General features: G+C 52.2%; 1 protein-coding gene across 3 annotated transcripts; it reads right to left on the bottom strand.

The window, feature by feature from the left end:
* Positions 1-980: 980 nt before the first annotated feature.
* On the bottom strand, positions 981-9,979 carry LOC126487198 (zinc finger and SCAN domain-containing protein 2). 3 transcript variants are annotated; one of them, XM_050119875.1, is made up of 5 exons: positions 9,409-9,979; positions 7,412-8,266; positions 7,110-7,255; positions 5,265-5,873; positions 981-1,916 (listed from the first exon to the last, which is right to left on the bottom strand). In XM_050119875.1, the coding sequence occupies exon 2, from the start codon at positions 8,236-8,238 to the stop codon at positions 7,627-7,629; it is 612 nt and encodes a 203-aa protein (XP_049975832.1). In that variant the 5' UTR covers positions 8,239-8,266; positions 9,409-9,979; the 3' UTR covers positions 981-1,916; positions 5,265-5,873; positions 7,110-7,255; positions 7,412-7,626. The 3 variants fall into 3 exon arrangements, with proteins under 3 accessions (XP_049975832.1, XP_049975831.1, XP_049975833.1); XM_050119874.1 differs by lacking the exon at positions 981-1,916 and having other exon boundaries at positions 3,619-5,873; XM_050119876.1 differs by lacking the exon at positions 981-1,916 and having other exon boundaries at positions 3,619-5,873; positions 9,217-9,979.
* Between the last annotated feature and the right edge of the window lie 7,134 nt (positions 9,980-17,113).

Raw genomic sequence — 17,113 nt, forward strand, 5'->3', positions numbered from 1 at the left:
AGCAACAGAAAGTCAGCAAGACCAGCTGGATCCAGTTCCTCCCAGAGTTTCCCTGGCTTTCCATTCACCTCACACAGGAGAAATAAAGGTGCTATGGCCTATTTTAGAGGTCAGAGATCCTCTCGTGACCTCTTCAAGGAAGTAGGGAGGGGGACAGCTGCCTGCTGTTTTCTCAAGATGCCTTATTAGGGGTAACATCCTGGATCCGGCCAAAGCCAAGAGCCTTGATATAAAGGAGAAATGCAAGCAGGAGCCACGGAGCTGCAGCTCTCAGGGGAAGCACATGGCAGGAGCCAAGCAGAAACCGTGGTCAGCGTATCCCACCCTGAAGGCATCAACTACAGTTCTTTTGTGGTCAGAACATGATGTAGCATTTCACAGTCCTGGAAAGCATGTAGCCTGCCTTCCCTGCCACAGCCCACACTACGTGGGTAAGAATGTTATAGGTATACTGACCCTGTCACTTCTGCCCATCAGCCAATTCCCCTCTGAACTGTCAGGATACACAGGGCACCTCCATGTCACCCTCCCCAGGAGCCTTCTTTGCCAAGGCTTCTGCAAATGTACTCTTGAATCCACATGCTAATCATGGGGGACCCTGCTAGTCCCCTAGCATTTATTCAGGTGCTAGAGGAGGACCAACAGCCCCTCGTCAGGAAAATTCCAGCTCCTTCCTATGTAGAGCTCCTCTGTCTGAGCTGTACTTAGGTTCATAATGGTTACTATGGAGTGGAATAATGATCACGTGGTCAGATGCAGCTGTGAAGAGCTGCTGAGTCCAAGAGCAGAAGTGGGCATTCACTACAGTGTTCTAGAAACCAAGTCTGTTCCAAGGTGACTCTACTAGAGAACAACTGAAGGTTTTGTACCTAAAAGAAAAAAAAAAGACACTATGCTGCAGCTCACCACGCCTCTGCTGCAGGGTGGAGATGCCTGCTGTGCTGGGGAGTGCCGACTTGAAGCATCTCAGACACCAGAAGAAGGGCAACACCATCTTGGGATCCCTGCTGCCTACTCCCAAAGACCCAGCTGTACAGTTGGACAGGAGGGACTCCTCACATTCCCAAGGGCCTTTGACACAGCCTATCACCAGCCCATGTGTATCTGTGCCCTTAGGTCCAGGGCACACCCAGGAGAAACTCCCACAGCTCTGGTCAGAGATCAGAAACAGAGGTTAAATTGGAAAAGCCCTTGATCAAAGCCTTACTGTCAGATGGGGCCCCAGCCCTTACCTCTAAACTCAACTCTCAGCTCTTGTTCCCAGTCAAAAGGAAAGTAAGTGCCTCCACTGGGGGACTGCCTGGCCAGCATTTGGATTCCTTTGTCAATTGTCATCTACCACCCATGAGCCCAGTGACAGTTCTTCACTGAAAGCCCACAGGTGACCAGTATCGCACAGATCTTATTCTGTGGACAAGAGCTTGGGGTTTACAAGACCTTGTCCCACTCAATGGGGCATCCAGGAAGCAGAGCCTGAAACCAGGCCTTTCATTTGGCAGGATGAGAATTCTCAGGAAGATCCCAGAGAAAGAGAGTGGCTGTAAATAGCACCAGGCAGAGTAAGGAGGACCCTGCTATGTCTTAGCAGGAGACCCCCTTCTGTTCCGTTTGCCCAGAAACTTTGAGCACAAACAGCCAGCGACACAGCTCCTTGCCCCCTGCCCTCCCCGTCAGCTTCCAATTACGACCTGGGGCGGGGTGAGTCGACGCCCAGGCTGGACAGCCATAAGCCCTGGTGTCTGTGTTCATCCCCACTGCTATGGACAAACACATGACATGAGGCAGCTTTAGGAGGAAGGGTTTGTTCTGGCTTATAGTTCAAGAGTCTTTCCATCGTGGCAGGGAAGAAATGGCAGCAGAAGGAAGGGCCATCAGGAAGGCGTGGGGCAGGAGGCAGTTAGTTGGTCACATGGCATCTGCAATGGAGAGACCGAGAGAGATGAATGCTGGTGTTCAGCTCACCCTCTTCTTCTGACCCAGCCCACAGAATAATGCCACCCACAGTTAAAGAGTCTCCGCATCTCAATTATCCTAACCTAGATAATCTTTCACAGGTGCGTGCAGAGACTTCTGATGGGCGAGCCTAGGTCCCGCCAAGATGACAATATTAACTATCACAATGATGGCCAACACTCACCAAAGCTATAAAGGAATAAGGGGCACCAAGAGCACACACAGAGAGACATTCTTTCACTTGGGGTGAGGACAGTGGGGTTCTGGTGTGTCTGAAGACAGCAACTGAGGCCGGATGTACAGACAAGGGGAGTCTGTTCCAGAAAAGATAGAGACTTTTTGGTCCAGGACTTTTCATTTTCTTAGCCTTTCTCTCTCTGTTGTGTCCTGTATCCCAGCTCATTCCCATAAAGCTGAGCTGAGCAAGCCAGGTGAGGGTGGCCCTGCTGATATGGCCAGTGCCCAGGATCAGGCAGTGGTAAGAGTCCTGGCAGATGGACCCTGTGAAGGTACTGAATCCTCCCTCTCTTGCCTCTACATCCCACAAGCTTGTCCAGGAGGAAAACCCTATCTCTATCTCCTCTGCCCCACCCAAAGGGAAGAGGACCAATGAAATGCCTAAGCCAGAAGATCCTCCTCAGAGGGTGGACATGGAAGGACACATTTCCCCAGTGTGGGTGGCATCTTTTTAAAATGAAGCTTCCAAGCAGAGTCGGGTTGGATCCAAGGCTTCACGTAACACGTTCCCAGGAGACAGTGATGCCCAGAGAGCACACACATATGGATACAAACACACAGGAACACACACACACACACACACTCACCCTCTGGGATTTATCCACCATCCACTCAGCTCTGGTTTCTTCCCCTGTTCTCACACTGTGACAGATAGGACTCTGAAGGGTTGTGACCCAGCCATTCATAAGGTCCTCCTCAGGCCATAGCTCAGGCTGGGCCAGGCTACAATCCTGTCTGAAGCTCATAGTGAGGAACTACCCTGGGCCAACAGAGGCTGGGCCACAACTGCTGCTTCTGCCATGGGGGGTACGGGGATAGGTAAGAAAAGGGTGGAGCCTGCTGTCACCTTCAGTTTAGGCAACATGAGTGGAACGCAACCCTGACCACACCCCCCCCCCCAACTCTCACCCTAGAGTAAGGCTTCACAGGCACTCTCCCGAGTGACTTCCCACTCATGATCCTTCTTAGTTAATGACAGAATCTAGAGTACTCCGCAGTTGGGCCTGGACACTAATGAGACTGACGGAGGTCCGCCTGACATCAAGGTGCCATCCAGCACTTGCACTAGAAAGGACATGATCTGTGACAGGCTCCACCTAGGACAAGGATAGGGGTATGGATGTGCTCTGAATTTGCATCTGTTCTATCTGACTTATCAGTTCTCGCCGCAGTTTAAGTCAGAGTGCAGGCTCTGTTAGGACGACAATTAGAGGAGCCGTGACTGGCCCGATGGCCAGCCCTAGAGTCCAATCTCCTGATTTGAATCTTCTTGATGGCCCAGCGCTTGGGAGCCAGTGGGAGTCAAAGCCTCTGGGAAGGAGTTATTCCACTGTGGACCGAGAGTGATTGGGAGATGCTGGGGTCTGTTACCCAGACCCCAATAGTGGCCACTGACTGGACAGGGAGGTTACTAAGTGCGGTAGTTGGTGATCTGTTCCCTGTAGTCTTTGGCTACTATTCCACTTTGAACACAAGTTCATGTCACCTTGAAGGAACTCTCCCACAAGTGATGGAGGCTAAGATACAGGCTGAAAGAGAAGCCACAACCCTCTTCCCAGCTATGTACCCTAAAGACTGCTCCACATACCAACTGTGGTAGAGAACTTTTATTTGAGTCAGCTCTGACAGATGTCAGGAACCTCAGGAACATCCAATGTGAACATCCATTCACGTGCACTCCTGCGTATGTATGGTGCATGTTGAGGGGCGGGGTGTCCCTTCTGCTTCTACCCTGAGGCTCTCGAGCATCTGTTATTGACACAAGGAGCCAGCCCACCACTCAACCCTAACTGCTAGCTACATGTGTGCTCCACCCTTTCTCCCCTCCCGCTACCACCCCAGCCTCCAACATTCATTTCATCAGCCCATTGACAAGCGTTTGCCTGAGAGTTAGGAGCCCAGCCCTGTGCTAGACCCACCTGGATCTGAAGAAGAAACGACAGCCCCTTGCCCTCAGGGAGCTCACAGTTTAGTTGGGGGTTCGAGGTGCACATGTGTACAAACAGCACGCATACATACAACACAGAAGCAGTGAGCACAAGACTACACATCACAGTACACAAGGGAGACGCCGCGTGTTAACGCGAGTGTGGTACAGAGGGAGCAAAGGCCGGGTGGGCTGGGAGGCTCAGCCCTGGCGAATAAGGGAGGGGAGTCTGGCGGGTGGGGGGGAGATGAAGGTTCCAGAGCAGAACAGGGGAAGGCATGGCAGAGTTTCAGCAGGGAAGAGACAAGCTGGGCAATTAGCTGAGGGGCATGGTGAGGTCTCCTCTAGATTAGCCAAGGAAAAGAGGCGCGTGGAGACTGCCTCCCCTGCACTCAGTGACCCCAGAATAAGGCATTGGGGTTCATTAAGAATGTGCATGGGAGATGCAGGCAGTAAGACCCCAGGTTAGGAATCCACAGGTTTCTAGCAAGTCCTAGTACAGGAAAGGGAGCCCCTCCTTTCCTAATGAATGGTTCATTCTGGGGAAGAGAAACAACTGTGCCCCCACCCAGTTGACTTGCTCACACATGCGAAAACAGGAGTCCTTGACCAACAGTGACCCAAGACCCACACCCCCTACCTGTACCCCTGCTTATGTATGGGACACACATAACTCCTCCACAGGTTTCTCCCTCTGCCTAGACCCAGGGCTTCTGGTGCTTTCTCCCCTCGCATTCCCAGGTGATGCCTGCCTGGAGCAGACACCTGGCCAGCCAAGAGGCCTGATCGGTTGCATGTGGCTAAAGGAAACAGGATCCCTACTCCCTGGGGCAGACACAGAGCAAATGATTCACCAGCCCTTCAGCAGTCCAGCCTCCCCTTGAGACTCCACAGTGAAATCAGAGCCAAGGCCAAGCTGGGCCTTTTAGCCTTACAAGGCTCCATTGTAAAATCCTACAGTCTGTCAGTCACAGAAAGGGAGAAGGCAGCCAAGCCCAGGAGCCTTGGGCAATGCTGCGGGAGGGAGATCGGGTTCTAGAAACCAGATGTATTGCTAGATTGGGGGGACGGGATGGACAGACTAAAAGGGGCTCAGCCTCAGAAGTCTTTATTCCCAAACAAGAAGAGACCAGGAGGAGAGACACACCTGTATGGAGTAAGAAAAGGATGGCAGATGAACCGCCCAGGGCTGAGGTCTTCAGTCTGGAGTCACGAGGCTCCTGAGACTATATTGTGAGAGCTACATGAGTACCTTCTCCTAGAAGGGCCACAGCCTCCATCAGAATTTAAAGGGTCACATGTCCCCGAAGTCTTAACCATTCTAGTTCAGAAAGGGCACAGGAGCCTTTGGGTGCGGCTCACATCTTGAGGGAAGTTTTGTCTCTCAAGCCAGGTCTGCCATCAACTTGCTGTGATAACTCAGACCGGTCGCTTCTTATCTCTGCCCTTCAACCAAGTGGTGGGCCGGGCTGGAAGAGAGAAAGCCAGCTCTCCACACAGGCGCTGTCTCCGCACCTGAGTTGAGGTCTAGGGTCAGGAAGCCAAAAGGAGGCTTGCCCAGCTGTAAGTTTTCCACCTAGGCCTGGACCCAGCCTCTACTTGCCAGCTTTACCAACACAGGGCACCTCCAGAGGTAAGTCTTCTGAGGAGACACATTCTCATGCCAGGATGCCAGGACCCCATGGGACTTCATTTTTGGTCTCCATGCACAGATATGCCCTGCATGTCCTGGGCCATGAGGTCCTGACCATTGTGTCTGTTCATAGAAACAAAGAGATCATGGTCAGTACATTGTAGTAACATGGCCCTACCTGTGCACCCATCTGGACTATGGGGGCACATTCACATGGCCCTCTCTGAATCTATCTGGAACTTCAAGACAATCCTCCTGCCACCACCCATCAAGATACTGCCAAGATTCTTAGCCATTTCTCACATGAGATAGCTGAGCCCTGATACTCGAGTGACTGGCGAGCTCCTGACATCCCAGGACAGTATTTATTTTCTGTCACCAAATCCTAGTCCACATTGCAATAACCACCAAGGACCTCAAGCTGAGGCCAGGGCTCCAGAGGAGTCACACAGCAATGAGATAGGACAGAGAGCAAAGGGAGTGGACAGGCCTCCAGCACCGCGCCCGGGCTCGGGGGCCAGGGGCCCTATCAGAGCCCCCCCCCCACATCCTAACTTCATGCCCCCAGCACCTGTCAAAGCTGGCAATGCACCTGCTCACATGCCCAAGTTCTCTCCACTGCATTTTGAATAACTCAGCAACAAAGCTGAAAGATTTTCAGGTCCAAAATCCCCAACGAAGCCCAGACTTGACCTACCGTAGCACTAATTATTAACTGTGATTTGGAACAAGATTATCTTGGTTTCCTTGTCTGTCAGATGGCAGAAAAGGTCAGAGCCTCAGAATAACAACCTGGAGACAGGGGTCCTGGAAGCCCCCAGTTGTCATTCTTACCAGGGACCTTGATCAACCATCCTAGCTGAGGCCTCCATCGTCCTTCCCTGGATGAACCTCAAGGCTCTCTGCCTCTCCAGCTGCCTTCCAGGGCTTCTGTTCTCATCCTAAATCACAGGTCTGAGTTCACTGCACTTACTACAAATGTCTGGTGTCTCTTCCTCCGAACACAAAGCCCTTTGTGGAACAAACCCTAACCCTTGCCATTCTGCACACAGCAATTCTGTCTCTAGGACCCAGTGCAAGGCCTTCAAACCCCCTTAGGTGAATCCAGTCATTTTCCCGACCCAGGGGTATCCCTACTGGAGCCCGCATGTCTGTGCAGACATACTGACTAACACCCTATCACAGGCACCAGAGTGGGCTTCCAAGTGCCTGGACCTGAGGTCCTTCCAAGAGAGGAGCAGAGCACAGCTCAGAGCTAATTGGTAAAACTCTCTGGACAAGCGACGTCACCCTCTGCTAGCAGCCGAACCTCGCAACCCCCAGGGGAAAAAAAGCCTCCCATCTTCATCCCCAACTTACAGGTAAGCAATTGAGACATGGAGTGAAATGGCTTCTCAAGGCCACCAGGCAGTGGTTACAGGAGGCTGAGGCTTTGGGGACCAAGCTTTGGCCGGGGGACTGTGGAAAGTGGCCCTTTTCAAGTGGTTGTTTTCAAGTCTGACGTGCTGGGAATGAAAATGAGGTAAGCAAGAAGTCAAGTCATGGAGACCAACACAGGCCCAATGGGCCGCTCCTGACCTGGAGAGCCAACACCGCGCACCCACTTCCCAGGCCCACCACTCCCACAACCCTGGGACTCGGGTCAACCCTATGGGGCTCACCTGCTCTAGGAGCCTGAGGAGGCAAACCAGGTGCCCAAAGCAGATTCATGCAGCCAGCCAAAGGGTCCAGGGAGAGGAAGGAAAGGGGATGGCTCAAGCCCTTTCAACACCCCAAGCAGGCTCTCCCATAAGCCCATCCAGAGAGGGGGCAACTCAGCACCCTTGGTTGTGACTCCTGAATTGGAGGCAGTTGATGGTGGCAGGCCTTCCATAGGTCATAGCACACGGCCTAAATGGGCCGCCTGGCTCTCAGGCCCATGGCCATGGCTGCGCTGGTGGGCCTTGAGCGAGCCCTCACGCGCGAAGCTCTTGCCGCAGCGAGGGCAGAAGTAGGGCCGCCGCTCCCCGAAGACACCTGGACGGCGCGGGTGCGGCGTCGGCATACGCGCGTGGGTGCGCTGGTGGTTGAGCAGGAAGCGCGGCTCACGGAAGCAGCGACCACACTGGGCACACTGGTGCGGCTTTTCGCCGCTGTGGATGCGCTGGTGCGTGAGCAGGTTCTGCTTGAGGCTGAAGCAGCGGCCGCACTCGGGGCAAGGGAAGGGCCTCTCGCCGGTGTGTGTGCGCTGGTGCACCTCCAGGTTGTGTTTGACGCTGAAGGCCTTGCCGCACTCAGGACACACGAAGGCAGCGGTGCGACCCGCCCCCACGTGTGCCTTCTGGTGCCGCACCAGGCTGGGCTGCTGGGAGAAGGTCTGGCCGCACAGTGGGCAGCGGTGGGACTGTTCCTCCGCCGGGTGGTGAATAACCAGACCTTGATCGTCTCCTAGACTCTCCTCCCCGTCCCCCGTAGGAGACCCTCCCCTGGAGGACACCAGCTCTGTCATGGGCGCTTCCAGATACAATCACCAGTCCCTGTAGAAGCAGAAGCAGAGAGGGATCAAGGAAGACCCAGGCTCAGTCATTCTCCAACCTTTTGAATCACTCACTTCCAACAAACCCCAGCTTCGTTTCATCATAGCCTGTCGTCCTCGGCTCTTCTCACCAGCCATTACCTCCTAGACCCCCCCTGCCCTCTCTGGCATCCCCTTTGCAGTCTGCTGCCTAGCCCTGTGCCCTTCATCATCACCTTGGAATAGGGTAGTCATGCTACCTCTGACTCCGAACCCAGCGCCTCAAGAACAGAAGCTACCTTCCGTTACAAAAACACATCAATTCCCATGCCTGCAACACAGAAAGCATGGGCTAAATATTGTTGGGGAATTCTCAGGAGCAGCTTCGCCGTTCAGATACCCAAGGGTAGGAGGTGACCTGAACCCTGCAGGAAGGAAGGTCACCAATGGCTTAAAGAAGGAAGCAAAATTAACCCCCATAAACTTGAAAGTGACCTCCCTGGGTTAAACATTAAAGGTAGTCCCTCTGTCTAACAAGACGAATCATACATTTGAAACGTTACAGGTCACTGAGCCAAAGCAAGAGCTCCCAACCAGCCAGGTCTGGTCCATAGGCTGAGCACCACAGTCGGTGCTCAGCAAACATCCCCAGCACTGTGCTCCCTGCAGGCGTGTTTTAAAGACTGTCATCCCAGGTCACTCGTTATGTCCTTCTGAAGCAGTTTCTCACTGTCCTCACAACACCCTTGAATAAGGGGCAAAGCAGTGTTCCCGAGCCCAGGTTTGTAAATGGAACAAGTGAAGCTGTAGGAAACCAGCATACTTGTCCAAGGTCACAAGGCAAGGTGATCCAGGACTAGGCCTCCTGACTCACTCTTGAAAACAATTCCATATATTAGCTGCTCAGCAACTAAATACCCCTTCACACACGAATGCACGCACGCATGCATGCATTTATGCACACCTACCTACCTCAGCCTCCACAAATCCATCCATTCTCAAAGGGTCTCTGCTCCTATAGGGCACAGTGTCTTGCCACCACTCCCATGCCTTGTAGGGCATTGGGACCCACTTCACTCACCCCTGCATCAGAGAAGCTTGTGCAGGGTTCCCCTCAAATCCCCCTGCAGGTCTTCTCCACACTTCCAGCCTCAGTCAATTTACCTGCAGGGTGGTCTCAGAGACAACCTCTCTTCCCCCCACCTTCAGGCCAGGGTGGAGCTGGTACCCTGGAGCAAGGGACTGGGACCCATTGCCATGCTTCTCCCAGACAGCTGTGCTGGCATGTGCAAAGTCCCCTTGGCCAAGCTGAGCCTGGTCACTGAGCAATCTCCCTACTTCCCTACCAGACCTCTGACCAGGCCCAGAAGGTCCAGGGCCATGGTTCTGCCTCCCTCCCCCAAGTTCCTCCATCAGGTGCCGCACTCACAGCCCAAGCTGCTCCACTTCTGCAGTCTTCAGCAGCTTTTCCCTCTGTCTGAGCAGCCCAAGGAAAATACAGTTAAGTCTCCCGCAGCGCTGCGCCCCTTCTTCCCCGCCCCCATAAGGCTGAAAAGCCTCCTGCAGTCAAACCGCTGCATTAATCACTAGAGCTCACCCCACCCGGCATGACTCCCTCTCACAGTCTTGCCAATTCCAGGGGTCCGAGAGACCCTGGAGAAATGTGATGTATAGCAACCCCATCCCCAGGAACATGCACAGGCTGCTACCCAGTTGCCGCAGCCCACCATGCCGGGCTGCCAGCCCCAATTCCTAAAGGAATGCATGCAATCCATCCCCCCCCCCCCCCCCCCCCCCCCCCCCCCCCCCCCCCCGTGCCCGCAGCGCCACCCACGGGACCGCGCGATCCCGAGTAAACAAGTAATTAAGTCTTGACACTACCACTCCCAGAAAGAGCTGCATGGCTCCGGGCAAATACGGTAGTCCGCCGTGACCCGCCCCCAAGGGTCCCGCGCTGGCCTCAATAAATACGGTAACCTCCCTTCCAGTCTGGGGCCCTAGCCAGGGACTCACGTGGAGCCGCCTCTGGAGCCCTTGTCTCTGCTGCAGCGCCGCAGTCGCCAGCGTCGCGCAGCCGCACAGCAGCCCCGTGAGGCTGGAAGGTCTAACTCGCCAACAACCTGGCTGGCTGGGAAAAGGGAGGCAACAAGCGCAGCGCCTGCTCAGGAAAGGAAAGGGTCCAGATTCTGGGGCATGCATTGCCTGCAGGAGGGGTTACCCTAATGGTCCAGCACCCCCCACCCCCAGCCATCTCCCTTTCCGGAGAAATGCCATCTTGGTCTCCCTCATCCTTAAGCAGAAGCAGACTGGCCAGCCCCCGGACCTGACCCAAGCAGGCTGAGTCTCTGGGAACAGGGGATCAGTCCCAGAGAACAGGGGAGCAAGAAGGAAGAGACGCAGGAGACCCAGTGCTGGAAAGTCTCAGAATCACCAGAGCTGAGTCTATTGTGATCAAGTCAAAGGTGTCCCCTAGAAGTGCTGCTTCTAACCCCCCCCCCCCAAGTACAAGTCTTTACTTCCAGAACTAGAGACAGAGACAAGTGGATCTCTGGAGTTCGAGGCCAGCTTTGTCTACATATTGAGTTCCATGCCATATATAGTGTGGCTCTATCTCAAATGAAAGAGAGAGAGAGAGACAGAGACAGATAGAGAGAGCAAGCATCCAGAGAAGCAGCAGCAGGTGCAAAAAATAGCACTAAATTCCAGTTTCCCACTGCTCTTTAATAATACCGCTTGCCTCTCCATACCCTTGGCTTTTTAAACCACTGTTTCCCATGTATTAGCTCATGGGAACTTCCAATAACAGTTTACATCTATAAAATGGGATAATTATAATATCTTATAATATTTTATTATCCTGTTTTATAGATGGGAAAAGATTTTTAAAATAAAACTCAAGGTAAATTTTCCCAGCACCCACATCTTTATAAAAGTAGTAAAGGCCAGCTAAGAAAGGGCCTTAGAGTCCATACAAGATTGATAGGGAACAGGCCTGAGAGGGAGGGGATGTCAAGGTTATAGTCACTAAAGAATAACTGATCGAGTTTCTCTGTGACCCCTTGGTAGCTGCCACACAGAGAAATCAGGCTTCCCAGAATCAGGTAGAGCTTTTTCTAACAGGTTCTAGGAATGGCTGATAGGTAGAAAAACTGCACCATGGGCTTTGGGCAGCTCAGATACCATGAGGGTCCTCCCTGCTTCATAGCCACAAGTGTCCAGTGCGCTGGCAGAATTCTTCCACAGGGCTGTGAGACACTGAAAACATCCTCTCGTTCGGGACGCTAGACCCAGAAGTCATGCCTACCTTTCAGTTTCCTTAGCCCCGCTTGACTCATTCTGGAGAGCCCACATCTCCACAATCAGCCCCCTTCCCATCCCTGCGGTCAGTGATGTAGGCAAGCAGTGGCATTGCCATCTGACATGAGGGAAAGGGGGTTGGTGTTCGACTTGTCCACCAGGTCATGTTCTGCAGAAGTCAGGCCTGGCCTTCTGTCAGCCTCAGGCCTGTTGTCACCACTGTTGTCTGCTCTAAGGATAGCACAGCACTGCCAACTTCAGTTCTGATTCTTCCTTTGTAAAGTGGGTCAGAGAATATCAAAGACGTGGCATCAGATTGAAGACAAGCTCATACTTGACCTAGAGGTTCACAATGTGGGGTACTCTGCAGCATTGCAGAGATTAAGGGGTACACAGGTGCCTGGGGCCAGCCAGTCAGCCAGCTATCAGTCAGTCATCCATGGAGAAGGACATACAGAATGAAAGAAGGGTAAAAGCCCCAAGGCAAACTGTAGATGAAGAGAAACAAGTCACAAGAGCTAGTGGGATGAGCATAAAATAAGGCCAAGCACTCAAAACTAATAAGTCTCTGTGCCATGATTGGGGAGCTGGTTGGTGACCCAAAAGAAAGCCCACTTCACATGGCAGCCAGTCCATTAGAAAGGAAACAAGACAAGGCTTTCTATCCCATCCTCTACTAGGTAAGTGGGTACAAGCCTGCGGTGGCCCTGAGGCCAAGTTTGCAAAAGGCTGCATCAGTTGGGTGGGGCTGGATCCTGGACCCATTCTTGTCTTCTGTGAGGAGCAGACTGAAGGCTGAGTCAGATAACCTAAGGTCCACGACGAGCAGAATCCACGACGAGCAGCTGGTCATTGGTAAACAACAAAAGCAGCAAGTTCGACAGCAAAGGGGAGCTGTCCGCTGCCAGGGGAACTGAGTTCCATCTCTTCAGCAGGCCACAGGAGAACTGGGGACACTTAGGGAAGACCAAGGTTTTCAAAATCAAGTACAATGATCTATGACAGGACAGTGCCATGCTCACAGCGGCATTTTCTAGGTAAGCTGTGCCAGCACAGAAAAAGAAAACACAGCTGTAGGTGGGGATGGAGGACAGGGATGCCATCTAGAACCCAGGGTCTCCTAGGGGAATGACAGAAATGAAGGCTGAATTTTGGCTGAGTCACATCTGTCTGCCCCTTTCACGTGCAAGCACCTGCCCTGAGCCCAAGCCCATCTCCGTGTGCTGTGGCCAACACAAGACAGTGTGACTGCATTCTGCGTGCACGGTCATGCTTTCTTTATCCAGGCAGGACAGTGACCCACATGTGGCCACCACCATGTAAGGGTCATGAAGGTGCTGGACTCTAGAGCCTAACAAAGGTCTGTGGATCCTTTCTGTGTGGGTGGAAAAGCTGACTGGGCCAGCCCTGATGGAGCTCTGTGTTGTATTCACCCTGAGGCACGGCAGACAGGTGAGTCAGGAAGACCCCTAAGGGCGCTATAGATCACTGCACTGGGCATCCCTGAGCACACCTGCACAGGGATCTCTAGACTCCAAGAGCTCTTTCTATCCCTAGATATCAGGCTCCACATCTCAACCAAATGCCTCCTGCTGATTTCAATCTGGAATTTAGCACCCTTGTGTCCTCCCCATCGGGCAGTGAATTTCTAAGAGCAGGGGCTGTGTTTTTAGCATCCCTGTGCCCTCAAGAGCCCAGCACGTAGTGAGTCCTTTTTAGGGTCTATTCAGTGAATAATGCATGTCTATGCAGCACATCTGATATCTCCATGCAGCCATAGGGACAAGGTGAAAATGAGGAGCTGCAGGCTATAAACTACAGATCCAGCTACAACTTAGAGGGGTGTGAGGGGCTGCAGAGGCCTGAGTGTAGATGGAGGGCTCTGGTTGTGAAGTATCACCTGTTCCAAAGTTCTTTCTTCCTTATGGAAACCAAGGCAGGGTCAATACCATCAGTTCAGACCTTTAAACACAAGGCGGATCTGCTGAACGTGAGGAACTGGCTCTTTACAGCTGCTACCATTTAGATACAATGTGCCCCTCCCTCAAGGGCTCCTACAATGGCAGTGATGGCAGGATTGGGAGGGTTTGGAATGTTGGAGGAAGTAGGCCCTTTCTTGAGTGGGAGGGGGTGCCCAGGAATGAAATACTTTGTCCCAGACCCCTTCCTGTCTTTGTGCTTCCTGTATGCCTTAAGGTGAGCAGCTTCCTTTGCCAGACACTCCTACCACCATAATTGTTATTCTTTTGGTCCCTGCCCTAGCCACGCCCACTCCTTTTAACCTCTGACCTCGCCCGCCATCGCGCTCTCCCTGTTTTCTCTCCCGGTGTACACACGGGGCTTTGCCTCTCTCCCCCTCTCCTCTCTTCCTCTCTCTCTCTCTCTCTCTCTCTCTCTCCCTCTTCCTTAATAAATACTTATGCCTATTTTTGTGTCTATGTGTCTGTTACCCGCCGCCACCGCCCCGAGGCGCGTGCCCTCCCGCTGGTGGGAAGCTGTAGCCGCTTTTCTCATGGTGGGCTCCGCCAGCCCGCGCGGGGATCATTTTAGGAATAAGGATAATAGTCTGTCTCACTTTGGGTCTAAAGAGATGAAGTCAGGGCTGAAGAAATGGCTCAGAGGTTAAGAGCACTGCCTGCTCTTCCAAAAGTACTGAGTTCAATTCCCAGCAACCACATGGTGGCTCACAACCGCCTGTAATGAGATCTGGTGTTCTCTTCTGGTCTGTAGGCATACATGTGGGTAGAACACTGTGTATATAATAAATAAATATTTAAAACTTAAATAAAATTTATATATATAAAGAAAAGATGGAGCCAGCTAAGCCTGGACTGAAACCCAGCCACGTACACCCTTAGGATAGGACCACCTTCGTTGCTCTCAGGTATTTTCACAGCAACAGAAAAACTGAGTAACACAGATCCTCACAGAAGCCGAGCTCAACAGGGAAAGTCCTCTCCTTCTCTATCCATAGCGCAGATGCTCCTCCAGTAACCACACATGGGCTTATTAGATCCATAATGGCAACCTCCTAGTGAGTGCTTGCCTGTGCTCACGCCCACCAAGGCCCCAAAGCTTCACCCCCAGAGCTGTAACTCCATCCTTGATTAACACCAGCAAAAACCCACCTATTTCTAGATTTGGGCCATGGGTAAGGAAGAGTGGAGAAAGGGGTGGGGAAAGGCAAGGCCTCTATTTTGTCTATAGAAGCATCATTATTACTAGGGTGCACTATTGCCTCATGTAGCTGTTATATAAAATTCAAGTTAAAACTCAGGAATCAATTGTACAGGTATGGATGTTTGGTTGTTTCTTTTTTTGTTTGTTTTTGACAAGGGTCTCAAGTAGCCCAAACTTTCTGTGTAGACAAGGATGACCTTGAGCTTCTGATCCTCCTGCCTCCACCTCCCAAGTGCAGAGATTAACAGATGTGCACCATGGTGGCCAAGTCTATAGGGCCCTGAAGACAGAACCAAGGACTTTGTACATGCTAGGCAATCACTAGCATCCAGTCAATAAGCTACATCCCCAGCCTCCAGGTTTAAGTGTTTAGAGCCACATGTGGCCAGTGGCTATGATGCTGGACAACAGACATTTCATCATCACAGATAGTACTGTTACATAGATCTAGGACACATCCCCCAAACCTGGAGACACGGGAGACTCCATCCTCTTCCCCCAAAGGGACAATCTAAGAGGTGACTAATTCCCCTCCCTTCATTGTCCTTGGCTCATCCAGGATGGGTGATGACATCATACTGTTTGGGGCTCTAATGCTCCTCCCACCAAACTCCCACCAAACTCAGACCATGTTGGAATGTTTCAGAGGTTCCTTCCACTCTGTCAGCGTTTCCACCCAGCCCCTCAGCAGCAAGGATCTGTTCTCTCTCCAGGTGGGTGCACCTGCTGAGCTGCTCCTCAGGACCCTGGCCTCTGTATCCCAACCCCCACCTTCCCTCAATCAGCTTCCATGGCAGATTGACCCACGAGCCTGAGCGATGTACATCAAACCCTCCCAAGGAGCCTGGCCCCTTTGCTGTCAAATCTGATGTTTTTGTTTACCAATGGCCAGCTGCATTTCATGGACTTACCCGACTTACCTGACTTAGTCTTCAGCCTACTCCTCACAGAAGACAAGAAGAGTCCAGGATCCAGCCCCATCTAGCTGACAGACAGGGTCTTTTGCAAACTTGATGACAAGGCCACAGCAGGCTTGCACTCACTTACCTGGCAGAGGGCAGGTTAAAAAGTCTTGGAGTCTTGTTTTTTTTTTTTTTTCTAGTGGACTAGCTCCCATGTACCCCCTTAATCTCTGCAATGCTGCAGAGTACCCACACTGTGAACCTCTAGGTCAAGTATGAGTTTGTCTTCGATCTGATGCCACCTCTTTGATATTCTCTGACCCACTTTACAAGGGAAGAATCAGAACTGAAGTTGGCAGTGCTGTGCTATCCTTAGAGCAGCCAACAGTGGTGACAACAGGCCTGAGGCTGACAGAAGGCCAGGACCTGACTTCTGCAGAACATGACCTGGTGGACAAGTCGAACACCACCCCCCTTTCCCTCATGTCAGATGGCAATGCCACTGCTTGCCTACATCACTGACCGCAGATGATTAGAGGAAATCCTGAGTAAGAAAGTCTTGTTAACAAGGTCAGGGCTGGAAACCATATGCTCAAGAATGGAGCACACAAACGATGACAAACTGTCCAGCATATTAAAATGATTCCCCAGGAAGTCCTTCAGCAAGGGCAGAGGCCATGTTTTACTCATCTAGCACAAGACCTGGTGCACAGATCCATTAAGGAACCAATGCTTTGCAACCTGGTCGATGAGCACACAAATCAGTAAGTTAGCCCTCAGGGGATTTGACCCTGTGAGACTCCGTCACCCAGGAAAAGTCAACAGGAATTCTCAACTTGCAACTTGCACAAGCGGGGGCTACAATTGGGCCTCACTAACCCGAGTGTACTCACACTCCACTGTGAATGAAATTTAATCCCCAGTCATTGGTAGGAACAAATCCATTCTGGTGAAGGACTGAGCATATTTCATCTGTTCAGTGTCTGCCTGTACCACTTTTGGCCACTTGATTCTACAGGGAGCAGGTGTTTCCGCAGGGCTCTCCAGCCCAAATTGGTAGTGCCCTAGGGTGCCTTTCAGGAGTAGGTAAGCTTTTCAGGCTAGATTCAGGATTTGCTAGATGACAAAGAAGAAGCAAGGAAGGATTAGGTTCTGGTATGATGCAGGACACTGAACATCTCCTGAGAAGGAAGGGCAGAGCAGGCTGGATAGGAAAAAGGGGGGTATTAGAGGGAGGCAGGGGAGGAGCTATTGCCAGTGTGGGTCAGAGGGGATGGCAGAAAGTGCTGCAGGATTGGCGTCTTGTTGGTCCTCAGAGCGGCACACCTCACCCAGTGCGGGCCTTCACCTAGTTTAGGATCAAATAATTTGACCAAGAAAGACCAGGCCAGGCTTAACACTAAGCTCCCTTGCCTCTGCTCCTCAGTAGAAGTACATTGGCTGCAAGGATCTTGTGCATCCTCTACAGCCTTACGTGGCCTTCTGTGACG

The sequence above is a fragment of the Alexandromys fortis genome, unplaced genomic scaffold (assembly GCF_014885135.2).
Source record: "Alexandromys fortis isolate MF-2015 unplaced genomic scaffold, M_Fortis_MF-2015_v1.1 scaffold_177, whole genome shotgun sequence".
NCBI classification, from domain to species: Eukaryota; Metazoa; Chordata; class Mammalia; order Rodentia; family Cricetidae; genus Alexandromys; species Alexandromys fortis.